The 27,909-nt window shown below is 52.7% G+C and overlaps 1 protein-coding gene across 5 annotated transcripts in view; it reads left to right on the top strand.

The window, feature by feature from the left end:
* Window positions 1-2,255: 2,255 nt before the first annotated feature.
* Window positions 2,256-27,909, top strand: part of LOC133358602 (smoothelin-like) — a 34,065-nt gene continuing 8,411 nt past the window's right edge. The window contains exons 1-9 of one of the 5 annotated variants that reach the window (XM_061576980.1): window positions 2,256-2,506; window positions 6,681-6,750; window positions 10,312-10,402; window positions 13,093-13,177; window positions 17,241-18,058; window positions 20,782-20,866; window positions 22,746-24,049; window positions 25,918-26,005; window positions 27,073-27,846. In XM_061576980.1, the coding sequence (XP_061432964.1) occupies window positions 6,686-6,750; window positions 10,312-10,402; window positions 13,093-13,177; window positions 17,241-18,058; window positions 20,782-20,866; window positions 22,746-24,049; window positions 25,918-26,005; window positions 27,073-27,846 (3,310 nt within the window). In that variant the 5' untranslated portion in view covers window positions 2,256-2,506; window positions 6,681-6,685. The remainder of the gene's footprint in view (window positions 2,507-6,680; window positions 6,751-10,311; window positions 10,403-13,092; window positions 13,178-17,240; window positions 18,059-20,781; window positions 20,867-22,745; window positions 24,050-25,917; window positions 26,006-27,072; window positions 27,847-27,909) is intronic. The other 4 variants (XM_061576981.1, XM_061576982.1, XM_061576983.1 and 1 more) reach the window with 4 other exon arrangements.

Below are 27,909 nucleotides of genomic sequence, written 5' to 3' on the forward strand. Positions count from 1 at the left end.
AGCCTTGTGGAAGGCGAGAGGTCTGATGCTCCAAGGTACCTACATGACGCCTACCGAGGTTTACTACCTGACCTGTATGGCTGATTTGCCGGGTGGTGGAGGTAGACAAGGCAAAAATAGGCTGGGACGCAGCAATAAAGCAATGGCAGTGGCCTCCGCCTCCATGTGGCACAGGTTGACACAAGCAGCACTAGGAAAAGTCCTCTGCCATAGGACCGGGAATTGAGGAACGAGACTAGGTCCGGCAACCGCGGACCTTCTTTTGAAATATAGTGGATGGGCCAGCAAAGTTTTCGTGATCGGTACACTCCATGGTTTAAGGTGTTGTAAAAGACCCTGTATTCGCAGCAATGTTCCTCGTGCTGGTTGTTGTTGTTGGTACTGTTCGGCAATTGTTCCATACAGTGGATCATACATAGTTGGAATAAAACTTTTAAATATGTTGTGATTTTCATCCTCTTGAAGCTGTGGGTTTGGCAGCATGTTGGCTGTCCAGACCGGCAGGTGGTTATCCCCTGAAGGCTGTGAAGGCCGGAATAAAAGAGAGAGTACCTCCTACTAGTGTCTGTGAATTAGTACACTACATTTGGTGTCAGCAGTGTTAACGATTTTTTTGTATATATATCTATAGTAGGGTTGTTAGGAATTTTCTTTTTTTCCTTTCGAATATATGGGGAATCCACGAAGAGGATGTTTTTCAATGGAACGTCCTCGAGCGAAGAGGACGACTGCAAGGAGAGTTCTCGGGCAGCCCTGGCTGTCGAGGCCCCAGCGGGGGGTCCCGGAGTGGCGGTGAAGGATGACGATCCCGCACCGCGGCCGGCTGGAGAAGGGCTGCAGGCACTCAGTGCGCGCATCGTGGAGCGATCACAGCACTAGTGGGGCAGCTGGGCAGGAAGACCCGGTGGAGGGGGCTGTGAATTGGGGGGAGCTGACTAAGGGCTGGTATCGAGTCCCGACGCAGCGGCTGCCATTTGTCAAAGAACTTCCAGCTGTGGGGGGTGATTGGGCGGCCTTCCGGTGGCGGTTCGCCGCCACTTGCGAGCTCGCAGGGCGGTCCGATGCGGAGGCGCTACGTATTCTTCCCACCGAGCTGGACGACACAGCCTTGGCAGCGTTTTTTTCCATTCCCGAGGCGGACAGAACGATAAATCAAGATTTGAAGCATGTTTTATTTTGGGGGGGGGGGGCAGAGCTTAGTGACGTCATATTAGAGGGGGGGGGGCAGAGCTTAGTGACGTCATATTAGAGGGGGGGGCAGAGCTTAGTGACGTCATATTAGAGGGGGGGGGCAGAGCTTAGTGACGTCATATTAGAGGGGGGGGGGTCTGACTTTTTGTGACGCCGTGTGACGATGGGGGGGGGGGGTCAAAATCGTCCAAAATCTTGTGACGTCATTTATAGACGGCCCCACGGGACAGAATCCATGGGTTGACCAACTGAGATGGCTGGCAGATGCACATCATCTGTGCTCCCTTTGCTGTGCCAACTTGCTGCGTTTTAACCGCTGGGCGCTCCGCTCTTTGATGCGAGCGTCGCTCATTCGCCCTCCGTTGTTGTTGGAGTGCGGACTGCCTCCAACTGCCCCAGTAGCAGCGTCCTTCACGAGCCTCCTGCATAGGCGTGGATGATTGCACCATCACCATCACCAAAATCACCACCACATCTGTGCCTTTGCGGAGACAAATGACGTCATAATTCTCTTGTCGAGAAGCCGCATGAGCCCGTGACGTTCCGTGGCGGGTGGAGGGGGGTGTCCCAGCTCTATGGTGACGTCACGGGACCACCAGCGCAACCGCTCGACGAGTTGACGTCACCCACAGAGGAATTAGGCGGGAAGCGAAGAGGGAGTGACGTCACGTGTGGGGGGAGGGGCACCCCCCAACGGTGAGTGATGCGGGGGACGTGCGGTGTGGAGACTGAGGGGGTGGGGGTTGGGAGGGGCTTGGGGGGGAGATTGGGTGGGGCTTGGGGGGCGGGGCTGTGTGTGCTGTATGGGGAGGGGGCGTTGGGCGGGGGTGCCCGTGCCGGTGAAGACCGTTGGGGGTGGGGGGTTGGAGGGGGGCTGGGAGGGGGGGGTGCTGTACGGGGGGTGGGGGCGGTGGGGGGTGGAGACAGGTTGGGAGTCGGGGGTGGGGTTTGGGGGGGTTGGGTGGGTCTTGGGGGCGGGGGGGGCGCGTTCTGGTGGAGACCGTTGGTGGTGGAGGGGCTGGGGGGGAGGGGCTTGAGGGGGGCTCGGGGGGAGGAGCTTGGGGGGGGCTGGGGGGGAGGGGCTTGGGGGGTGCGCGCGAGGCGGGCGACGGTTGGCTGTGGTTGTTGTTGTTGTTTTGTGTTTACGTTGACAGATTTGAATCCGGCCAATGGGGACGCGCGACTCCTCGTATCACTCGTCACGTGACCGCCGCCCGGGCGGGTCGAGATTTCAAAAAGTTCAGGCGGCGCTGGCGGCTCCGGCGGCGGCTTCGGTGGAGCCTGACGGGTCCCGAGCCGCGTGAAACGTTCCCAGGTGATTACAGACGCAGCCTGCAATGTCCCTCTCTTACCTTTGTCGCACAAATAACAAGTTCTGCCGTGCGTATCGCGGTCATTGCAACTGAGCTGAAGCGGCACGTTCGGCTGAGCAACAGACCTAACACAACTCGAACAGCAATGTGGTTGTTGTTGTTTATTACGCAGAGCACGTAAACTCGGCTTCCGTGATATTCTATCTCCCGGCGAAGCATCTTGAAAGGGATCTTAAATGCCCACGCCGCCTCTGTGCACCGGCTGTTTTAATAAAACGACTTTCGTCGATGGGGCAGCTCGCCGTATGTTGGGGGCTCAAATCGTGATTTTTTTTATTACGATCTAAGGAAACAAGACGATGCTCGGTGTAGTCCGGCACTTTGCTTCGTTCATCATTTAGTCTTTTTAGTTTTTTTCATGCTTTTCTTTATGTAACTTCCCCCTTTTAAATGAAATATTTCACAATAGATTTCACGCTCTGCTCTCACCTCTTCATACAAGCACGTACCGTGGAAGAGTAGGCCAAATGCCACGGCAGGGAGAGAGGGGGCATTCTCTGGAGCTCCCTCTGGTGGGTCTAAGGCGATGGGACGCAATTCCAAAGCTGGGCAGTGCCATCGGTTGGCAGAGAGGAAATAACTTAATTCAGTTACAAAATTGCGCGATGCTTCATGGGTTAAGTTGATAAACATTGCCACCGAATGGAATGACATCTGAAGAGAAATGTCTCTCTAGCGGCCACTTGTGCTGTGATTATGATGATTGTTGGCTAGGAGATGACAGCTAACCTCGTCTGGTATGGAGGACGTCTGCTGTATGTTTGAAGTTTGCGTGTCATCTCTATCCCCGTGGTCACGTCGATTTTTCTCCGTGTCCTCCGGGTTTTCCCCCACCACATTTAGAATCAACGTCGTGCATTTCGAGTACCGTTTTGGCATCTATAAATGTCCATTTCGTTGAGTTATCATTTGTGATAGTCAGGGTCGCATCTGAAAAAAGACAGCTCAGTTTGGCCTTACCTGGCTAAATAAAAAAAAATCTCTTTAGTTTATAGTTAATCACAGTCTGAAACCTGGCTTTGAATCTTGTATCTCTGCTGTGCTGCCTCTGACCTCTGTGAACTGTAAACCTGCGTCACTGCCCCCGCGCGTGTCTCGAGATGTTTTTTTGCTTCTAAGAGACCCGCCGCGTGTCCCGGGAGGTTATTCCCGAGGGAGCCCCGGGGCCAAGTTCCTGTTTTGCTTGCGGTGAAGATCGGAATGATGGCTGTAGGGGAGCGGAGTGCACAGGAAGGGGAAGTGCGTTCGTTGCCTCGGTGTTTGTGCGCCACGGTGGCTACGAGATGTTAACTACCTCGCCTGGTTTGCCGGAGGTCGTGGGTTAGATTCCGACCCTGACGCCATCTGCTGTATATTTGGAGTTTGCGTGTCTCTCTCTCATCATCATCACGGTGGCTAGGAGATGTTAACTACCTCGCCTGGTATGCCGGAGGTCGTGGGTTCGATCCCGACCCTGACGCCATCTGCTGTATATTTGGAGTTTGCGGTGTGTCTCTCATCATCACGGTGGCTACGAGATGTTAACTACCTCGCCTGGTTTGCCGGAGGTCGTGGGTTAGATTCCGACCCTGACGCCTACTGCTGTATATTTGGAGTTTTCATGTCTCTCTGTCATCATCATCACGGTGGCTAGGAGATGTTAACTACCTCGCCTGGTATGCCGGAGGTCGTGGGTTCGATCCCGACGCCTGCTGCTGTATATTTGGAGTGTGCTTGTGCTGATCCCCGTGGTCCCGTGTATTATTCTCCAGGTCCTCCGGTTTTTCCCTCGACATTTAGAATCGGCATCATGCGTTTAGATGATTTGTCTGCTACTATACATTTTCACCTGATGATAAACCCCTTTTTGAGCTATCATTCGTGGCGAGGTCGCTTCTGAAGAATGGGGGCTTTACCTGCTAAGGTATAAAAAAAGTTAGTTTTGTATATTTTGTAAAGATATTTGTTTACTTTTCCTATACTTTGCACTCCTATTGCGTTTTTGTATTACGTTTGTTGTTGTAACGTTATGACCCCCATGCCCCCTACTGGACATCTGTGAAGAAGAGCTTTATAGCTCATCGGATTCTTCCAGTATCAATAAATATTCTGATTGTGACAAGATTCATGACTTAATTTTTTTGCTTTGTTTATTAAATTAACCAATGTGTTTAATTGTAATATAATTCACCCGTACAGCAATATGACATTACAGAGATACTTCTGACGTGACTTCAGTAGGTTTGATAAAAATATATATAATTCGAAGTTTCAGTGCTGGACTTGAGCTACTATCGGTGAGAAACTAAATGTGATATGTTTTCTGGTTGTTTTCAACGGGAATCGCCTAATTGGATCCAAACAAAGGAAGATGTGGATACGTAATGTACAAGCGGAAAACACAATTTCTCCTGTGTGCGACTGTGAGCTATGAACACCAAACCAGCCTTGCATTAGCGCCCAGTGTGGTGCGTACACTTCAACACTGGGGGAGATAGCAAGGCAGCCACGCGTGGTTCTGGCCACACCGTTGCCGTAATGTGCCATGCCGGCCTTAATGTGCTTGCGAACATAACTTTCCCAACAGCCTGCCGTAGGCTCCGCAGGGAAGATTTTTTTTCTCGTGCAATCACAATACACTGGATATGTAGAGTCTCCAATTGCAACCACATTCGCCACTAAGTGGCGGTGACGTCACCGCGACACTTGTGCCAGGCTATATGCACGTTAAGGCCGCGCGGAGTGTCGAACGCCCGCCGGCAGGAGGTCACGGCACAGACCAAAGTGCCATGGCAATGGGATGTATAATGGGGGGAAGAAACAGGTGTATTTAACCAATTAGCACCTGGGTCTGTCTCATGAGCTCCTGCTAACAGCAAGCCTTCCCGTACCTTCACATCAGCCTCATCAGTGCGATGTCTCAAACACTGGCACTGCCGGCCAGACCCAGTGCTTGCCACATCACCCTCTCTCGTGCGCTGTGCTAGCACACCGAGGGAGATGGTGGCGTGCTTGTTGCTAGCAGCACTTTCCCCAACAGCTTGTATAATAGCTATCTATGCAGGGGCGGGGATCTTTGTCTTCATGTGTGTGTGTAACACTATTGTCTGCGCTACGAGTCCAGTGACCCGAGTTCGATTCCCGCTCATGGCCAGCACCAGTGATGATTGTCTAAACTAAACTTAACGTTTTATTTTACCAGATAAGGCCCACCGAGCTATGTAGCTCTTTTTCAGAACCGACTTGGTCACAAACGATAGCTTAACGAAGTGGCTTATGTGGAAATCTATAGTAGCCGATTACTCTAAACGCATGTTTCTAAATGTGGAGGGAAAAAGCGGAGGACCCGGAGAAAAATCCACGTGATCACGGAGAGAACATGCAAACTCCAAGTATATAGGTGTCAGGATCGCGATCAAACCCACGCCCTCCTGAAATACCAGGCGAGGGAGATGACATCTCTCCGCCACAGTGCCTCATTATCTGAACCGGTCCTACGCTTCCTCTAGTTCGACTCGGCATCAAATGAGTACCTGGTGTGGTGCGTAAACGTCACCACTGGGGAGACAAAGGAGGCTTGACGTGGTGTTGGCCACCCAACCTATTGTGTTCTGTGCCGACCTTGCTAGATAGTTTCTAACATAACTTGTCCAAACAGTCTGTTAAAAGGATATATGGGGGATCTTTGTGTGTCTATGCAGTGGTTAGCGTGTGGAGCAGTGGCACAGTGGTTAGTGCCCTGCGTGACAAACCCGGCGACCCAAGATCGATTCCTGTTCACGACCAATAACAAGTGACGAATATTTGAACTGGTCATTGGCCTCCCCTAGGTTTTTTTTCAGCCTTCAATGAGTACTGGTGCGGTGTGTAAACATTACCACTGGGGAGACGAAGGTGGCCGGGTGTGTTGCATTTTCCCTGACACTTTGCTGAAGGCTACATGGAGGATCTTTGAGTTTCAGAGTCAGTGTGTGAGTGGGAGTTTGTATGTTCTCCCCCTGCTCTGCAGAGTGAGTGTGTGAGTGGGAGTTTGAATGTTCTCCCCCTGCCCTGCAGAGTGAATGTGTGAGTGGGAGTGTGTATGTTCTCCCCCTGTTTGTTTGTAACACCCCGTATTGCCCGTGTGTGTGCGTGCAGCAGAAATGGAGGACATTCCGAATCGTGAAGCCAAGAGATTTCGTCCAGAAAACAAGGAAAACGACAGCAGGTGATTTTTTTTTGGCTCGCGAGTTCCCCGTGCGTTCGTCATGGACGGACGAATGAGCTGTGTCTGTCACGTGGCGGCTGGTAATTCCTGCCCCTTGCTGATGGACAAATAGGACTTGCCACAAATGAAGCACGATACCTTGACGCCGATCTCGTCAAGGAGCATAAACCATCATCACGTGAACTCTGGTCTTCCTCGCAGCAGCAGTGGCTTTAGACGAGCCGTCGAACAAAGACGGTCACCGGCATCGCGCGGCGCTTTCAGGTGCGCTTCTGCGGTTGTCCGGATCACCCTTCAGCACTGCACATAACTAACCTTGCTAATCGGAAGTACGGAGGAAGGACAACAAACTAATCACAAAAAGCAGTTCTAAAGAAATGAGTTTTCAATCGAAATGATTTGAAAGTGCACAGCTCCAGTGGCTTCCTAATATCAGAAGGAAGAGCGAACCAGACGCCCGCAGAAGCACATCTGAAAGCACGCGATGCGGTGACCGTCTTTAAGGATGACCGGAGTTCGTGTGATGATTTATGCTCCTTGAAGAGATCAGCAAGGTATTGTGGTTAATTTGTGGCAAGCACTTTGTGTGTGATTTATCACGACCTTAGGCTCAGAACTACTTGAAAGACTGGCGCGCGATATAATTGTAAACACAGCGATGTTGAATTTCGGAGTTATTAAAGAAACGTTTGCATAGTGGAAGCCTGCACAACCAGGCCCCATTTATTTCTGTGCGATGACACTTGGGGCACTTCTCAGCCGTATTCAACAGCGAAGTTGTGTGTGCCTAAATGGGAGTCCTCTCATGAATTTGAAAAAATAATGGCCAGAACCTTAACCTAACCCTAACCTTTATACTAACCTAACCCTAAACCCTAACTAACCCTAGAACTAACTCTGACGAGTCACAGCAAGCGTTTCGACATCGAGTGTTTCCGTGTATATATTCAGCCCTTTTAGTGGCCGATTAGTGCGGCTGGAGATGTTGGGTGCAGTGATGGATCATTATCGGTTGCTTCAATGTGGTGTCGGGCCTCGCATGTTCCGCGGGCCGTTCGACGTGAAGCCGTAGGCCGTAGGCTCGCCACCACCACCATCCCACCCCGAGTTTACCACCAAGAGAGTGAGTCCAGAGAGACCAGCAGGTTTTCTCCCTCGCTAAGGGAGAGCTGGGTCTAACTGCAAATGTATCTCTCGTGCTGTCTCCATGAGACTGGATTGACAGTGGCTCACGAACGCATTCCTCAATAACGCTGACCCTGAAAGGGAAAATAAATAAAGAATGGTTGGTGTTTCACATATCTGTGCTAGGGTAGCACAGTAGTAACACTTGTGCCTCACAGCAAGTGGTGCTTGGATTGAATTCCCGACTTTGGAAAAATGTTAACTACCTCGCCTGGTATACAGGAGACCGTGGGTTCGATCCTGTTCCTGACGCCTCCTGTATATTTGGAGTTTGCGTGTCTCCCTCTTTCCGCGTGGTCGCAGCGATTTTTCTCCAGGTCCTCCGGTTTTCCCTCCACATTTAGAATCAACGTCACACGTTTAGAGTATTTGGCTGCTGCTATACATTCCCACACGATGATAAGCCACTTTGTTGAGCTATAATTTGTGATAGCCAAGTTTGCTTCTGGAAAAGAGCTACATAGGTCAGTGGGCCTTACCTGGTAAATTAAAAAAATATCCATAAAAGAGGTTTGTTCGTTAGAGCCTGAAAAAATAAATGTTTAGTTAAACTCGTCACCACCCGACACAGCCGTATAGTTAGGGTTGTCACGTAAACAAAACGTGCCAATTCGCTACTAGTTCAGCATACCGTTGTTGGAGAGTAAACCCACTGCAACATCTACAATTTGAGTACTCTAATTGTAAATGTTGTGACTCTGTGACCACCAGGGCTGAGTGTGAGAGTCCTGTGTGACTCTCTTACCACCAAGTGTGAGAGTCCAAGGACATACGACCCCGGGTGAGGATGAGGGAGGCTCCTCCCGCCCCCTGTGCTGGGTGTGGGATTGTGTGTTATCAAAGGGTTGTGGTGAGTGGGGAGGGGGCTGCACGGGTAGACACAATCCCCAGGGAGGGGGTGGTGAGGAGTCGTGAGGGGAGGGGGTGGTGAGGAGGGGTAAGGAGTCGTGATGGGAGGGGGTGTTGGGAGAACACCTGTGCTGCCCATTGACTCCCACCCCCCAGTGTTGCTGCGTGCTGCATGGTGGTGAATGGGGCAGGGGAGGGGAAGGAGGGGAGGGGAGGGAGCTTTCTGTGCGCCAGTGTGGCGACGGCACTGCAGTCGACGGACCCGCGGCGTACGGAGAGGTACGTGGTCTCCGGCGAGCTTGCCTCCGTCCGTCCCTCTGTTAGTCCATCGATTCGTCGGCCCGTTCGTTCGTCCGTCCATCTGCACATTTGTCCGTCGGTCTGTCCGTTTGGTCCATGCTGTCCGTTTGGTCCATGCGCTCGTCGGCCCATGCGTTCGTCTGTTTGCCGACCCGTGTTCGTCCACTTGTTCTTGTGTTGATGGATGTATCTGTTCATCTTCTCGTTCACTCTTTAATGCAATGTTCATCAGTCGGGTCTTCAGTTCGTTCACCTGTTGCGTTTACATGTTGGGCAGCAGATTTGCAGTGCAGTTGTTACACTTTGGACTCGCAGCAAGAAGGGTCAGGGTTAGATTCCCTACTCGGATACCTTTCTGTGTGGAGTTTGTGTGCTCTCCCCCTGTTTTGCATGGTGTAGCGATTAGTGCACTGTGCTTCGAACCCGGTGAAACGAGTTCAATTGCTGCTCATGGCCAACACCAAGGCTGAGTGTGAACCGGTCCTGGGCCTCCCCTAGGTCGACTCAGCCTCGAAGGCGTGTCCGGTGCAGTGTGTAAACATCGCCACTAGGGAGACAAAGGCGGCCTGTCATTGTGCTGGCCATGCTGCCCTTCAAAGGTGCTCGCTAACAGCACTTGCCCCAACAGTCTATTAAGGCTATACGGGGGTCTTAATCTGTATATGTGACGAGTGATGGCGCAGCGGCCGGCGTGATATCTGAGTTTCTATGTTCTCCCCCTGGTCTGCAGAGTGAGTGAGGTGGAGTTTGTATGTTCTCCCCCTGGGTCTCCCCTAGGTCAACTCGGCCGGGCATGGTGCTTGCCACACCATCCCTTATTATGCTATTCTGGCATTCAAGGGGCGCCGTAGTGGCTAGAAGATGTTAACTACCTCGCTTGGTATACAGGAGGTCGTGGGTTCGATCCCAACTCTGACGCCTGCTGCTGTATATTTGGAGTTTGCGGTGTTTCTCTCTCCCCGCGGTCGCGTGGATTTTTCTCCTACATTCAGAATGAACGTCACGTGTTTAGAGTATTTGGCGTCTCTGAATTTACACGTGATAATGATAAGCTACTTTGTTGAGCTGTCATTTGTCGCCAGGTCGCTTCTGAAAATGAGCTACGTAGCTCAGTGGGCCTTACCTGGTAAAATAAAAATTGTTTAGTTTTTAGTTGAGCTCGCTTAACAGCACTTGCCCCAACAGTCTGTCCTGTCTACATTGGGGGTCTTTGTGTCGCCGGGCCAGGATGCGGATGAGTGGGCAGGAAGGGGACGGATGTTTGCCGCTCGGGGAGAGGCTCGAGTGCGAGACGGATCTGCTGAAGCTCACCAACCTGGTGAGTTCGCTCACCAACTCTCACCCCGGCTCCGAGGTCATCCCGGAGCCGGTCACTCAGGAGTCGGACACCCACGCCGGTTACCCACGCCGTTCTGCATAGTGAGAGTGAGTGAGCAAAGTTTGTATGATCTCCCCCTGGTCTGTAGAGTGAGTGAGCAGAGTTTGTATGATCTCCCCCTGGTCTACAGAGTGAGTGAGTTGAGCTTGTATGATCTCCGCCTGTTTCTGCAGAACGAGTGAGTGGAGTTTGTATGGTCTCCCCCTTTTCTGCAGTGAGTGAGTGGAGTTTGTATGATCTCCCCCTGTTTCTGCATAGTGAGTGAGTGGAGTTTGTATGTTCTCCCCTTGTTCTGCAGAGTGAGTGAGTGAGTGGAATATGTATGTTCTCCCCCTGTTCTACAGTGTGAGTGAGTGAGTGGAGTTTGTATGGTCTCTTACCCTCTTCTGCAGTGTGAGTGAGTGGAGTTTGTATGTTTTCTCTCTGTTCTGCATGGGTTTGCTCCGGGTTCTCCGGTCTCCTCCCACAGCTAAAAAAAACCAAATGCAACTGGTATTAGCCCAAACAACATTCCAATGCTGAAAAATTGCCTGCAATAACTTAATTTGGGATTAGACCCAGCAGCAACAGCAACAGCAACATCGCTCCCTACTGCAACAACCGACTCGGGCGCTATTTCTTTGTGGCGTTTGTACGTTCTCCCACTGTTCTGCAGAGTGTGATTGTGTCAGTGTGAGCATGTGAGACTGTCTAAGTTTACGGAGTTTGTACGTTTCTCCCACTGTCCTGCGTGAGTTTCCTCCCCAGTTTCCTCCCCATCGCTAAAAAAAATACCCATACAATGTAACTGGCACGACCCGCCTGGAACAGTCTTGATCCTCTGCTTTGTGTGTTTAGCTTGTTGTCCTTCCCCCCGCACCTCTGATTTAGCGCGGTTGTGCTTCGTACGGTGCGAAAGAAGTTCAACATAGTCACACGCCCTATATGAGAGAACCCTGGTGTAATAGTGGCAGCGCTTGCTTCTATCTTGCGCCCTATGCAACATTCGGGAAACGTACGACACTCGGTGGTGAGACTTTCCTGGCTAAAATGCAAGCGAGACAGCAAGTGACGTTGTGAGGGTGGCCGCTACCGCAGCATACAATATACACTACACTTCTATATAATACACAACTACATTAAATTTAAAACTAATTTCTTTAGAATTGCCTTTTGTGTGCTAGTTTGTTGTACTTCCTCCATCCCCTCCCACGCCTCCGATTTGCGCGATTGTGCTACGCGCGGTGCGAAAGAAGTTCAGCGTGCACGCGTACGTGTGACACTTGCCGGTGAGACTTTCCTGGCTAGACGCAAGCCGAGCGGCACATCATTTTGCGAGCGCACCGCTGGCGGTGCTGCTGCTCGCGGAGCGGGGCATGCGTGTCGTGTCGAGTAACGATTGATGGGAGAGTCGTCGGCCCCCCACCCGTCAGTGGCGCCACGTTGGAAGCGGAGGCGTTCCATTGTGCGCGAGACACGGGCGCTAAAGCTAAAGTGTTGAGCAAGAGTGAAAACCCATTTCTTTTAGAGCTGCTTTTGTGAGCGTTAGTTTGTTGTACTTCCCCCCCGCCCCCCTTTCCCCGCCGTGCCTCCGATTAGCACGGTTGTGTTACGTACGGTGCGAAAGAAGTTCTACGTACATACGTACATACACGCACACATGGTGGGGGGGAAGAAAGGGGTGGTATGGAAGGGGCGAGCCGGTTTCACACACCCATGCCCGCTCCGACAATGGCCATATTAAGTATTGATGCGGGGCAGGTGCGCACGAGGAGGAGGAGCGGACGTCGCTGTGCAGATGTTGCATGGCACTCGAGTCACTCCAGGAGAGCGACTCGCAGCACGCGCATCTGCATTATCATCGCCATCGATCTACAGTCTCATCGTTGATATCGCGATCAACCCACCGCTCTGGCGATAGACCTCTCTTCCCAAGCGGTTGCCACTTCTCACTATAAAGCGATTTACAAACTATTAGTTTGCAAGGTAAAGCCCCACTGAGCTGCTAAAGTCGCTGTTTTTCAGAAGCGATCTGCCCACAAATGATAGCTCAACGAAAGTGGCTCATCATCACGTAGAAATTGATAGCAGCCAAACACTCCAAACGCATGTTGATTCGAAATATGGACGGAAAAACCGTCGGGCCCGGAGAAAAATGAACGCGACCACAGTTGGAGAGACACAGCAAACTCCAAAAATACAGCAGGTGTCAGGGTTGGGTTTGAACCCACGACCTCCTGTATACCAGGCAAGGTAGTTAACATTTCGCCACCATGGCCATGCAACAATCAGTCCGTCAATGAGTTTCATGATTCAAACTTAGTTCGTGGGTTCATAGCGCAGTTGCGCTAACCACTGCGGCGCCACACCACTCTTATATAAAGCTCGTCGTTATCGATCATGATTAGTCCGCTCCTGGACAAAGGCCTTCCCAAGTTACCGCCACCCTATATATGTTTTTTTATGTTGAACTTCTTTAGCACCTTACTTAGCCAACTGAGAGCGTGGGGCGTGGTGAATTATACCTGGGCAGGGCGAGGCCAGAGGAAACGCTGGTGCAGGCCCCGTAGTAGCGGTTCTGACATGCAAAGAGATTGTCCGACCTGACTGACGCCCGCGCGCCCGTGTGCCCCCCCTCCCCTCCCTGGCAGCTGCTGTCTGCAAGCTCCTATGAGGAGCGGCGGCTCATCCGCGCTGCCATCCGCAAGCAGTGCCATGACGAGACACCCGCGCCAGGTGCACCTACCTCCACCACCTCACACAACGTCCCATCGGAATCTGTAACCACAATGATAATCTCAAGTGGTGGTTCTCAAGGTGTGGTCACTTGGACCACCACATCTCATTGGAATCCGTACTTCAATAATAACCTAGTGCGGTGGTTCTGAAGGTGTGGTGCACAGACCACCACAACCCATCAATTCGTAACCACAACGATAATCTCGTGCAGGGGTTCTCCAGGTATGGTGCACGGACCCTCACGTCCGATCGGAATCCATAACCACATCGATAATATAGAGCAGTGGTTCTCAAGATGTGGTGCACGGACCCTCACGTCCCATCGGAATCCGTGATCACAGAGATAATCTAGAGCGGTGGTCCTCAAGGTGTGGTGCACGGAACCTCACGTCCCATCGGAATCCATAACCACAGCGATAATATAGAGCGGTGGTCCTCAAGGTCTGGTGCACGGAACCTCACGTCTCATTGGAATCCATAACCACAGCGATAATCTCGAGCGGTGGTCCTCAAGGTGTGGTCACCTGGTACCACCGGTGGGCTGTAGCGGTCCTTCCATGGTGGTTCTGCGGTGGCTGTGATGCAAACGCAGCTTGATGTGGAAATAATAATAGCAATGTTTTATACCTTTTGTTTCGGACGTAATATTTTACTAATATTTAATATGTTACGTAAACTACCCTGATTAAAATACCGTGACCCTAAGATCTAAACTAAAACTAAGTAAATTAAACTTTTAAAATGTTTTACCAGGTAAGGGCCACTGGGCTATTTAGCACTTTTTCAGAAGTGATCTGCCCATCACAAATGACAGCCCAACGAAGTGGCTCATCATCGTCACGTGGAAATTTATTGCAGCCAAATTGCTCTGAACGCGTGATATTGTTTCTGAATGTGGTGGGGAAAATGGAACAACCGGAGAAAAATCCACGTGACCATGGGGAAAACATACAAACTCCAAATATGGCCTGTATACCAGGTGAGCTAGTTAAGAGAGTCGGAAATAACAGCTGACATAGGCTGGTAGGATGGAAACATCACAGTCAGTTAAGACTTTACCTGGTTAATAACGTTCTTCCAATGATTGCTCATTTCCGACTCTGTGTCTCTCTCTCTATGCCTCTCTCTTAGATCTCTCTCACATTAACATGATGCTCATTTCTCACATTAACATAGCCACTTCCGTGCCCTCGTCGAGGAGGCCGCTCTCCTCCTATCTTACAGTTACATGCTAATCTCTCACATTAACATCATGCTAATCTCTCACATTAACATAGCCACTTCTGTGCCCTCGTCGAGGAGGCCGCTCTCCTTTTCTCCAGTTACATGCTAATTTCTCACACTAACAGCAGTGGTTCTTAACCTGGGTTCGATCGATTGTTTTTGCGTGAAAATCATGTTTTACTGGTTTTGTTCTTTGAACACAGTGATGTTGATGCACGGTTCATTTTGTGCACCAGTAAAACATACCTGTGTTTTGAATTTGAAAAAAATATCATATTTTATTTTTCCAATTAAGAAGTGTTCGGTGAATGCGCATATGAAACTGGTGGGGTTCAGTACCTCCAACAAGGTTAAGAACCACTGCACGAACATCATGCTAAACTCTCACATTAACATAGCCACTTCCGTTCCTTTGTTCAGGAGGCCGCTCTCCTCCTATCTTACAGTTACAGTGAGGGAAAAAAGTATTTGATCCCCTGCTGATTTTGTACGTTTGCCCACTGACAAATAAATTATCAGTCTATAATTTTAATGGTAGGTTTATTTGAACAGCGAGAGACAGAATAACAACAAAACAATCCAGAAAAACGCATGTCAAAAATGTTATAAATTGATTTGCATTTTATTGAGGGAAAAAAGTATTTGACCCCTCTGAAAAACATGACTTAGTAATTGGTGGCAATCACAGATGTCAGACGTTTCTTGTAGTTGGCCACCAGGTTTGCACACATCTCAGGAGGGATTTTGTCCCACTCCTCTTTGCAGATCTTCTCCAAGTCATTAAGGTTTCGAGGCTGACGTTTGGCAACTCGAACCTTCAGCTCCCTCCACAGATTTTCTATGGTATTAAGGTCTGGAGACTGGCTAGGCCACTCCAGGACCTTAATGTGCTTCTTTTTGAGCCACTCCTTTGTCGCCTTGGCCGTGTGTTTTGGGTCATTGTCATACTGGAATACCCACCCACGACCCATTTTAAATGCTCTGGCTGAGGGAAGGAGGTTCTCACCCAAGATTTGACGGTACATGGCCCCCGTCCATCGTCCCTTTGATGTGGTCAAGTTGTCCTGTCCCCTTAAAAGAAAATCACCCCCAAAGCATAATGTTTCCACCTCCATGTTTGACGGTGGGGATGGTGTTCTTGGGGTCATAGGCAGCATTCCTCCTTCTACAAACACGGCGAGTTGAGTTGATGCCAAAGAGCTCCATTTTGGTCTCATCTGACCACAACACTTTCACCCAGTTGTCCTCTGAATCATTCAGATGTTCATTGGCAAACTTCAGACGGGCATGTATATGTGCTTTCTTGAGCAGGGGGACCTTGCGGGTGCTGCAGGATTTCAGTCCTTCACGGTGTAGTGTGTTACCAACTGTTTTCTTGGTGACTATGGTCCCAGCTGCCTTTAGATCATTGACAAGATCCTCCCGTGTAGTTCTGGGCTGATTCCTCACCGTTCTCATGATCATTGCAACTCCACGAGGTGAGATCTTGCATGGAGCCCCAGGCTGAGGGAGATTGACAGTTCGTTTGTGTTTCTTCCATTTGCGAATAATCGCACCAACTGTTGTCACCTTCTCACAAAGCTGCTTGGCGATGGTCTTGTAGCCCATTCCAGCCTCGTGTATGTCTACAATCTTGTCCCTGACATCCTTGGAGAGCTCTTTAGTCTTGGCCATGGTGGAGAGTTTGGAATCTGATTGATTGATTGCTTCTGTGAGCAGGTGTCTTTTATACAGGTAACAAGCTGAGATTAGGAGCACTCCCTTTAAGAGTGTGCTCCTAATCTTAGCTCGTTACCTGTATAAAAGACACCTGGGAGCCAGAAATCTTTCTGATTGAGAGGGGGTCTAATACTTATTTCCCTCATAAAAATGCAAATCAATTTATAACATTTTTGATATGCGTTTTTCTGGATTTTGTTGTTGTAATTCTGTCTCTCACTGTTCAAATAAACCTTCCATTAAAATTATAGACTCATCATTTCTTTGTCAGTGGGAAAACGTACAAAATCAGCAGGGGATCAAATACTTTTTTCCCTCACTGTACATGCTAATTTCTCACATTAACGTCACTAGCCCCGGCCACTTCTTCGACCCTTGGGCTACACCCATTTCAAACCTTTTAAAACAGTCTGCTTCAGCAGCAGACCATGCTTTCCCACCTGATGATGGACGCTTGTGTTGCGCCCGAAACGTCGTGATTTATTTTACACCTACGTGACTTTACCGAAAGAACCAAAGAGTAAGCAATCAAAATATTAACCTGCCAACATGTTGCCGTCTCAACAATCCTTTGGGCATTTTGCCGATAATCCAAATCGATTGGCACCCTTGGCCATGTTGGCAGCTTAATTTGGTTGGCTTTGTGGGGCCTTGGGAGGGTTAAGGTTCGAAGTAAACATTGACAGACCTCCACAGCCATCTTACCCAAAGGAAGCCAATTATGAGTCGTAACCACGGAGCTTTCCTATTGGATCACATGTGCGTTGTCAGTACGGCGCGCAATTACAATTGTCCCTATCCGTTTATTACGACGGAAGACACTGCTGTGTTTCACAGACGTGGCCTGCAAGGGTATCCCCCAGTGGCAGCTGTATGGCACAAGGTGACTCAGCACCCGGCCTGCAAGTGTGCATAAGTTTGTCAGTAGGAGGCCGATGATTGCTTCTGTGTGTGTGTATATATTTGTTGAACTTTTTTCGCGCTGTACGTAGCCATACGTGCTAATCGGAGGTGCCCAATTGTGTACTTTTGCGGTGTTATTTTTCCGAATTTGGCAAAGAAAAATGTTGTGGACTGTAACACCGGCGGCACACAATACACGGCACCCCTCCCCCAGGTTTCTCGCGCGCATCTCTCAGGGCTCGCGTGGCGGAGGCCCTCGGGGCCTGCCAAGGGCAGGGAGAAGTGCACGGGACCCCGGGGGCCCGAGTGGGGCGCGGCGACTCCACCTCCAAACGCCACGGGGATTGTGCGGCGCCAGAGAGGGCCGAGCGGCAGCAGCCGCAGCTGCCACGGGGCGTTGCGGGGGGGCGGCCGGCGGAGGACAGGGACCGCCGTGAGGCAGTGGCGGATCTCCACGCCGGCGCGAGGCCGCGGGGAGGAGAGGGAGATGAAGGCGCGGCCGGCAGGGGCGGCGGGAAGCCGGAACGAGGGCGGGAGGAGCCCGCGAGCGATGGAGGAGGTGGTGGAGGAAGTGAAAAAGAGGAGGAGCGAGGGTTGTTGGCTGCAGGTGCTGGGAGAGGAAGACGCGGGATGGGAGAGGAGGGAGGCGGCGCCCGAGAGTGGAAGAAGAAGAAGAATAAGAAGCGGGAGAGTGGTGACGTGGGGCGGAGGCGTAGCAGCAGAGTGAAGCGCGAGAGAGGGAACGACGACCTGAGTATGGGTGGTGCCAAGAGGAAGGAGGAGGAGGATGGAAGCGAGGGAGGAGAGCGAGGAGGAGCCGTCGGAGGAGAGGAAGGATGTGGGGCGGCGAGGAGGGGTGCAGCACTTGGCCTGGTGGGGAGGGAGGGGGGCGGCTGCTGGAGGGGGAGGGGCTGGGAGGGGCGCTCCCGGTTGGGGGTGAGAGGTGGGGGCCAGGCGGGGGGGAGTGTGGCCGAGGTGGAGAGCGGAGACACGAGGGGGAATGGAGACGACGATGGCGCGGCAGCGGTGCAGGTGAGACGCGGTGTGGTATGATGCGGTGTGGTACGGGTGAGACGCGGTGTTGTGCGGTGTGATGTAGTACGGGTGAGACGCGGTGTGGTATGATGCCGTGTGGTACGGATGAGACGCGGTGTGGTGCGGTGTGATGTGGTGTGATGTAGTATGGGTGAGACGCGGTGTGCTGCGGTATGGTGCTGCATGGTGCGGTGTGGTGCAGGTGAGACGAAGTGTGGTATTTTAGTGTGGTGTGCTTTGGTGTGCTGTGTTGCGGTAGTACATGGAGAAGCAGTCACACGGTCGACTCGCTCACATCGACTCACTCAGCTTCCCGCTGAGCAGGCAGGCTCCGCAGTGGCGATGTCATCTCCCTCGCCTGGTATGCGAGAGGTCGTTGGTTCGATCCCGATCCTGAAGCCTGCTGTGTATTTGGAGTTTGCATGTTCCCCCCGTGGGCGAGTGGATTTTTCTCTGAGTCCGCCGGTTTTTCTCTCAACATTTAGAATCAACATCACGCGTTTAGAGTATTTGGCTGCTCCTATAAATTTCCACCTGATGATGAGCCACTTTGTTGTTGGCCAGGGTCACTTCTGAAACACATTCCTGCGGAGGGAGCTGGTAGGAACGTTGAGTTGCTCGGTCAATGGCCAGGGTCAACGGCGGCGTGGTGTATTCCGCAAATATGCCCAACTGTGAGGGCGGACACAAGCCGGCGTGAGTAGGTTAAACGTTGAGTTTTTAGAAGGGCACCACGGGGTGACCAGCCCCTCCCCACCCAGTCCCACCCCTCCCACGCCCCACCCTCCCCACCCAGCCCCTCCCCACCCCAGCCCCACCCTCCCCACCCAGTCCCTCCCCACCCAGCCCCTCCCTGCACGACGGACACAATAATCCCCTGTGGGCTGGTGTAACCAGGAGGTTCCTACCAGTATAAGAGCTCCATAGCTCAAAAAAAAATAAAAGAGAATTCCCAGATCTGACACAGTCGGACACACCCAGGGTGATTATAATCGCCCTGAATAATAATTATTATCCAGCTCGTTTACCCAGGGAAACCTCACTGAGCCTCAAGAGTAATTTACAGGAGAGCCCTGCCAAGTTCTTTCACAGTAATGGGGAGATGTTGCTGCTGTTCTGTGTAATCCAAATTCAGTAATTTCAGAACCTTCGAACAGGTTCTCAGAGCTTCCCGACTGACTCTGTTTTTCACCTTTACCCCAAATATGCCCCCCTCATAATTAGACATGACGTAGCATGCCCATAACCGCGGTTACCCCTTCAGGCCAACAGGTGGCACCCTGTCATTACACATGCATACGTTGCGTGGTCTTTTTCTTTTAGCTTTGGGAGGAAAGTGGAGCATCCGGAGGAAACCAATACAGAACAGGGGAAGAGCATACAAACTCCACTCACTCCTACTACAGAGACAGAGATCCCCAGTATAGCCTAAACCAGGGGTCGGCAACCAAAATAACAAGAAGAGCCATTTCTTTCCAATTCGGTACAAAATTCAGTATTTCAAGAGCCGCAATGCATCTGAGTACATACTGTACATACGTACATATCGTCAAGAAGCAGCCCGTAAAGAGCCGCATGCGGCTCCGGAGCCGTAGGTTGCCGACCCCTGGCCTAAACAGACTGTTGGGGCAAGTGCTGCTAGCGAGCAGCATCTATGAAGGCCGGGACATCACACAAACGGGTCGGTGGCCAGCACCACGCCCAACCGCCTTTGTCTCCCCAGTGGAGACGTTTACACATTGCACTCGGTACTCATTTGAGGCTAAGTCGACCTAGCAGAGGCCCATGACCAGTTCAGATAATCGCCACTGGTGTTGGCCGTGAGCAGGAATCGAACTCGGGTGGCCATGTTCGTAGTGCAGCACGCTAACCGCTGCACCGCCGCTCCCCACACACCCTCACAATCGCACTCACTCACTCAGAGTCTGTATGTACGTATGCTCAACTTCTTTTGCACCGTACATAGCCGACCGCACTAATCGGAGTGTGCAGGGGAAGGACAACAAACTAAACACAAAAATCTATTCTTAAGAAATGAGTTTACAATCTACATGATGATTTAAAAGTGCATAGCTCCATTGGCTTCCTAATATATCGGAAGGAAAAGCGTTCCAGGCGGCCACAAAAGGGCATCTGAAAGCACGCGATGCAGTGACTGTCTTTGGTCGACGGCTAGCCAAAAGCCGCTGCTGTGAGGTTCATTTTCGGCAAGCACTTTGTGTATAATGAGCACGAAGTTATCATGGATTTGTTCAGCAACCGGGAGCCAATGCAGCTTGGCGAGCACTGGACGGACACAGTGTTAGCTCTCACTCTAAGCTAAACTAAATTATTTAAATTTTACCAGGTAAGGCGCCACTGAGCTAAATAGCTCTTTTTCAGAAGCGACCTGGCCACAAACGATAGCTCAACGAAGTGGCGTATCATGTCTTTAATGTATCGCAAACCAAATACTCTAAACGCATGCTTTTGAATGTGGAGGGAAAAACCGGAGGACCCAGAGAAAAATCCATACGACCACGGGGAGAACACGCAAACTCCACATATACAGGCGTCGGGGTAGGGATCGAACCCACGACCGCTCGCATACCTGGCGAGGTAGTTAACATCTATCCACCGCCGCCCCTATTGTTGTTGTTGTGCTCTGCCCCTGTAACACCGCCCACGGATTCCCTTCCCTCCCTTCCCGTTGTGCCCCCTCCCCTGGCTCCGTGAGCCAGCGGGGACGCGGCGCCGCCTCTTCCTCAGATGGAAGCTCTGCAACACCGGCACGGGCGGCACGGGGGCAGCGACGCAGCACAGCCGGTACGGCACGAAGACACGGCACGGGCACGGCACACGCACAGCACACGCACGCAGCACATGCACAGAACACTGCTGGTACGGCGCGGAGACACAGCACGGACACAGCACGGACACAGCACGGACACAGCACGGACACAGCACGGACACAGCGCACGGACAGCACACGCACAGCACACGCACACGCACAGCACACGCACAGCACACGCACAGCACACGCACAGCACACGCACAGCACACGCACAGCACACGCACAGCACACACACAGCACACACACACTGCACGGAGACAGCACACGCACAGCATGGGTACAGCATGCGCACGGCACACGCACGGCATGCACAGCACAGCCAGTACAGCAGGGAGACACAGCACGTGCACAGAACACAACATATCACCTTGTTGGACAAAGACAAAACGCCTCTTACAGCCTTGAACATACTAATGGGGCAGGTGCTGTTCGCGAGCATCTGAAGGCCGTCATGGGGAACAAGGGGGTGGTGTGGCCAGCAAACGCCACACGCGGCCGCCTCTGTCTCCTCAGTGCTAAGGTTTACACACTGCACTGGGTACTCATTGAAGGCTGAGTTAACCTAGGAGAGGCTTGAGACCAGTTCACCGGTTAGTGTGGCTAAGATCCTTGCAGATTATAATTCGACCGCAAGGCCAGAGGTTCTACTGCCAACGACGTTTGATCTCTCCCGCTAATCGACGTACAGATCCTCTGCCCTGCCGCTAACCCCTGCGCAGCATTAACTATAGCCGGCACACGGCACTCCCAGAGCGATCGTTTGCAGCGCCGAAAGCGCGTCCTGTTTGTTTGTCTTGTTCCTGGTGGCGCCGGTCCTCCTTCCTCCTCTCCGCCGATCGTGTGGAGCCACCGAAGCCGCACTTCCACTCTTCCCCCCCCCCACCCACCGCCACCCCCACCACACCCTTCCTGCCGTCTCCCCCGAGATGCCACGGTCTCACGCAGCGTCGCCAGCTCTCCCCGCGCTGTCGCGACAGCGGCCACGTACGCGTGCTCGCTCGCAGGGCGCACAGAAGCACGCGCGCGCCTCTGTCTCCCGGCACGGCGATTGGATCAGTGGCACAAGTTTCTCAAATCCCTTCCTCTCTTCGCCGCCTCTGTCCACCCAGCAGCAGCAGCCGCCGTACAAATGGGGACAGCCGAGTTCCATCTGCAATGGGCAGTTGGCGTGTGGTGGTGCAAAGCACCATGGTGGCTAGATGTTAACTACCTCGCCTGGTATACAGGAGGTCATGGGATTGATCCCGACCCTGACGCCTGCTGCATTTTTTTGTCCCCGTGGTCTCACATATTCAGGTTTGCACCCATTCAGCATGTTCAAGTTCTCGCATGTTCAAGCTGCCTTAAGAGAGGCTCTGAGCTCTGGCTCCGCACCTCCGAGTTCTCGATCAAACATTGAGTTTGATTCACGAAATATGCGAGCGTTTATAATTTTCGTTTATTATTGTTACTATGTCACAGATATAATTGCAATCCGGTGAAAAGAGATCCTCCGCCGATTTTTTTAATTTACAGACGTATTCACAACCTCCGCTGTCCTATGAAGCAGTTCCGTCCAATACTGTGAGCCGCTGTAGCGCATGTAACTTTTTTCAACGTCAAGATTCAACGTGTACATGAACTTCCAAAAACCCCCAGTGTCTTAATCTGAATCGCTCGCATCATCGGCCACCATTGCCATAGCAGTGCCACTCCGACGGCTGTCACAGGGCAGCTATCGTCTTCGCAGACCCTGTCCGGGCGATTTATTTTTCCATAAAACCCCCTGGGTGTTGCTGTCCTATGACCACGAGCCATGTCTACTGCCGCCTCCTCCTCCTCACCCCCTTTTCGCCGCGTGTCGTCGTGCAGGCTCCACCCCGCACCCGCTGCTGCTGTCCGTACGTGAGCGCGCGCGCCAGTTCTGTGACACCACCGACGCCGCGCCCGCCGCCCTACGGGCTCCGTGTCAGACCCTAAGCGTGAATCTCTGGCCGAGCACCGGCTCCCCGGTGTTGCCCGTGGTTCAGCGCGCGTCCCGGCGGCAACAGCAGGAACAGGAGCAGCAGCGGCAGCAGCAACAGGAGCAGCAACAGGAGCAGCAACAGGAGCAGCAACAGGAGCAGCAACAGGAGCAGCAACAGGAGCAGCGGCAGCAGCGGCAGGGATCTCCCTCCCCACCGCGTCGCGACGTCGGCAAAGCCCACGGCGCGATGGGAGACGCCGCGCCGGGCCCGCCCAAGGAGTGCACAGCCTCCTCGCTCGTCGGGAGGGAGGAGCGGTGGGCCGAGAGAGCGGGCCGGGAGCTGCCGTCTACGAGCGCGGGGCGGCAACGCAGCGCCGCCACGGCCGCCCCCCTCGCAAACGGGGCGGAGGAGGAGCGCACGGCCGCCTGGGGCGTGTGGCAGGAACACAGCGCCGCCGCGGAGGCCTCGCCCACCAAGAGCGGTGGGAAGCGCACGTTCACGCGTGCGGTGAGGGAACGCACGAGCGCGCGGGAGCAGCGCGCGGCCTTCCGCGGGGCGCAGGAGCATGCGGAGGAGGAGGAACGCACGTCCTCGCAGAGAGTGGAGAAACCCGCGGCCTCGCAGAAGGTGGAGGAACCCGCAGCCTCGCAGAACGTGGGGGAAGGCCCGGCCTCGCAGAAGGTGGAGGAACCCATGGCCTCCGGCACAGAGGGGGAGTGGGAACACGCGACTAACAAAGGGGAGGAGCGCACGTTTGCGCGTGCGTGGAAGGAGCGCACGGCGGCGAGCGCGACCGGGAGACGCGCGGCGTTTCGCGGGGCGCAGGAACGTGCGGCATGGAGAGCGGAAGAGGAGGAACCCTCGGCAGCTCCGCAGCAGCAGGAGGAGGAATCCACCGTCTCCACAAGCTCGCAGGAGCCGGAGGAGGAGGATGGGGGGAGTGGATGCTCCTCGTCCGCCGATCATCATCGTCTCCTCCGGTCGCGCGAGGAGGGGAGCGTGGGGTCCGGGCCGGACCGAGCGGGCAGCAAGGGAGGGAGCAGGTGGGGAGGGTTCGGGGATGGGGATCGCGGTCTCCGCAGCGACACGACGCCAGCTCGGAGCGGGGCCCCGGGAGCCAGGGGAGCGGAGACGGAGGAGCAGCAGTCGGGAGGAGCCTCGCTGGCTCAACTGAGCCAGGTGGAGGATGAGGACGCGCTCACAGCCATGGTGAGTGTTGGCTTCCCACGAATATGTACGGTGGTGCCACGGTGGCAGGGAGATGTTAGCTACCTCGCCTGGTATACAGGAGGTCGTGGGTTCAATCCTGACGCCTGCTGTATATTTTGAGTTGGTGTGTCTCTCTCTCTCCCTGTGGTTGTGTGGATTTTGAAGAGGCGCAAACCGCTGCCCTCTGTGCCATATTTGTGGTGTAGATTCCACAGGATATGCACGTGTGTGTGTATGGGGGAGCGTTAGCAAAGTGGTTAGGGCGCTGCGCTTCGAACCCCGTGACCCGAGTTCACCTGTATATTTGGACTTTGCGTGTTCTGCCCGTGATAGCATGGATTTTTCTCCGGATCCTCCAGTATTTCCCTCCACATTTAGAATCAACATCACGCGTTTAGAGCATTTGGCTGCTGTTATAAATTCCCCCGTGACGATGAGTCGCTTCGTTGAGCTATCATTTGTGATAGCCAGGTCGCTTCTGAAAACGAGCTATATATAGCTCAGCCTTACCTGGTGAAATAAAAATAGTTTAGTTTTAATAGTTTCGTTTATATATTATGCACGCGTGTTGTCCAAGTTATTTTATCACAGTAGCAAAGCACAGGCCTAACAGTCCATGCGGCCAGCAACAAACAGCACAATTATAGTTGCAATCGATAATACAGGTGACCGCCGACTTATGATGGCTCTACTTGCAACCCACTTGCATTTTCGACCTTATCGTAATTAAGACCCCCACAGTAACGACGAAATCTCGTATCTGCGACCGCCTAACGACTGCTACCCATGCCGAGTAGATTGGCGCTGCTTTGCTCTTCTTCCGTATGGGTATGCACAGTGGAGCCGTCAGGCTGCAGCTGTGCCTAGAGCGAACGCAGCAGCGTCTTTCACAACGCTCCTCACTTTTTTGTAAATTTTATTAAAATGTAGCTTTTTTTTCGCCTTTCGCTACATCTGAGAAGAGGAAATATAAGTTTGACTGAATATAAATGTTTATAAAAGTTGTTACAATAAATGTTTGCTAGAGTTATTTTCATTTATTTTTGTTAATTTCGGTTTTTTTTACGGTATGTGATGGGTTTCCAGAAACAGAACCCCAATGTATAACATTACACCTATGGGAAACTTATGATGGCTCAACTTGCGACCGTCCAGGAACCAATTAGGACATAGGTACGGGGGTCGCCTGTAGTTTGTTTCAAGATTTGAGCAAGGCTATATTCGTTAAAGAGCTCGGTGTGGGAGGAAAGAGACGATGCTCGGAGGGAGTTCCATCGTGGAACAACTGCCAGGAAAGAGAAGTGAGGTGACTTACATCTTTGAGTCGGGGAGTGAATGGGTGGGTTGAGTGCGAGTGAGGGAGTGAGTAAATGTGTGAGTGGGTGTATCGGTGGGTATGTGTGAGCGAGTGGGTGGGCGAGTGTTTGTATGAGTGAATCGGAGTGAGTAGTTGAGGGTGTGGGTGGGTGGGTAAATGTGTGGGTGGGTTGGTGGGTGAGTGGTTGAGGGTATGGGTGAGTGAGTGGATTTGTGTATGAGTGAGTGTGTGGTTGTGACCGGCAGTGTATGTATGCGTGTTGAACTTATTTCATACCACCATACGTACCAACCTTGCTAATCGGAGGTGCAAGCAAAGGACAACTACACTAAACACAAAGTGTGGTGGAAGTTGAACACTGTGTGGATTAGACAAAAAGAGTCATTGTCTGGTAAACTGGGTGCTCAACATGGGTGAAGGAATCGATATGCAAACTCGATCACAGCCAAGACAAACGGAGTGTGCATACGCTTCCCGCTATAAGGCCACGTCGCGAATTTTTATAGTTGCCGTGTTGTCGCCCCCCCCCCCCCCACCCCCTCTCTCACAGCTGGAGCAGACTCAGGAGTGCGAGCAGAGGCTTCTGATCCGAGCGGCGCGGAGAGCACTCAGGAGGAAGCAGGAGGCCCTGGCTACCCGTGAGTCAGTGAGGAGGCAGGAGGTCCTGGCTCCTCATGAGTCACCGAGCCAGCACTTCTGAGATCCTGCGGGGTTTGAGCTGTGGCTCTGGGCAGGGAGTCGAACCGATTGTTTAAACTAAACTATTCTTTTTTTGACCAGGTAAGGCCCACTGAGCAGCTGTATAGCGCTTTTGTCACAAGTGACCTGGCCACAAATGATAGCTCAACGAAGTGGCTCATCGTGTGGAAATTTATAGCAGCCAAATACTCTAAAACGCGTGACGTTGGTTGGAAATATCGAGGAAAAAAACGGAGGACCCGGAGAAAAGTCCATGTGACCACAGGGAGAACATGCAAACTCCAAATATACAACAGGCATTAGGGTTGGGATTGAACCCACGACCTCCTATATATCAGGCGAGATAGTTAACATCTCCTCGCCACAGTGGACGGTTTCAAATGCTGCTCCACTGTGGAAGAATGGACACACAGTGGCTTCTGCGTTGCACTTGCAGCGTAACAAAGACGTTTCCCACCCGGACGCAAAATGGCACCTCCCCCCAATGCTTTGAACATCTCCACCAATCGGAAAAGCCGTACCATCTGACACGAACCTTGCTAATTGGCTGTGCCGGGTGGTGGCGGGTTTAACGACACATTTATATTTACGCGATCTAACCCAACAAACCTCTAATGGATACGTACACCATGTTAGACGCGACTGGTGTTAATGGTTGGCACGCTCGGGTTACAGTCCAGAGGTCGCTGGTTGGATTTGATCTTCCAGCACGGTAGTTGATAACAATTGGAAAAATGTATTAAATCCCCCCCCTCCCCCACCGCCTCTGTCCACCCAGCAGTGTTAGTGGGTTCACCGCGGTCGAATCGGCATGTCCGCGTATGGTGGAGTAAAGTCTGGGCATTTCCATTATCTGGCCAGCGTGAGAGACTTAGGCCTTTTACCCTTCATGGGGCCTCTATATTACTTAGCTTTCCTGACAGCAACGTGAACAAGTAATTGCAGGGCTGCACCTTTACTCCCTTTACATTTGCACTGCGTACGCGTGTGTGTGTATGTGGTGCAGCTGAGACACGGGGGACGTTGATTGGCCATGCATCTGGGAGCTCCTTGCACAGCACCCACACGGGGCTGCTCCCCTTCTCCACACCCAGCGTCAACTCCACACCCAGCATCTCCTCGGCACCCAGCGTCTCCTCTACAATTGCCGGTGTCTCCTCCACACCAGACCGTGTCTCGTCCACACCCAGCGTCTCCTCTACACCCAGCGTCTCCTCTACACCCAGCGTCTCCTCTACAATTGCCGGTGTCTCCTCCACACCCGCCCGTGTCTCCTCTACACCAGCACGTGTCTCCTCCACACCCGCCCGTGTCTCCTCTACACCCAGCGTCTCCTCCGCACCCAGCGTCTCCTCTACAATTGCCGGTGTCTCCTCCACACCCGCCCGTGTCTCCTCTACAATTGCCCGTGTGTCCTCCACACCCGCCCGTGTCTCCTGCACACCCGCCCGTGTCTCCTGTGCACCAGCACGTGTCTCCTGCACACCCGCCCGTGTCTCCTGTGCACCAGCACGTGTCTCCTGCACACCCGCCCGTGTCTCCTGTGCACCAGCACGTGTCTTCTCCACACCCGCCCGTGTCTCCTGCACACCCGCCCGTGTCTCCTGTGCACCAGCACGTGTCTTCTCCACACCCGCCCGTGTCTCCTCCACACCCGCCCGTGTCTCCTCCACACCCGCCCGTGTCTCCTCCACACCCGCCCGTGTCTCCTCCACACCCGCCCGTGTCTTCTCCACACCCCAAGTCTCCTCTGCACAGCCCCTACGCACGCCTGTAGCAGGTGCATCTTCAATGCACAGCCACTCGACCACGCGCACAATCGCAGTTACTCAATCACTCACAC

Source organism: Lethenteron reissneri, chromosome 62, assembly GCF_015708825.2.
Source record: "Lethenteron reissneri isolate LAM-NWPU_2019-01 chromosome 62, ASM1570882v1, whole genome shotgun sequence".
In the NCBI taxonomy this organism is placed as follows: domain Eukaryota; kingdom Metazoa; phylum Chordata; class Hyperoartia; order Petromyzontiformes; family Petromyzontidae; genus Lethenteron; species Lethenteron reissneri.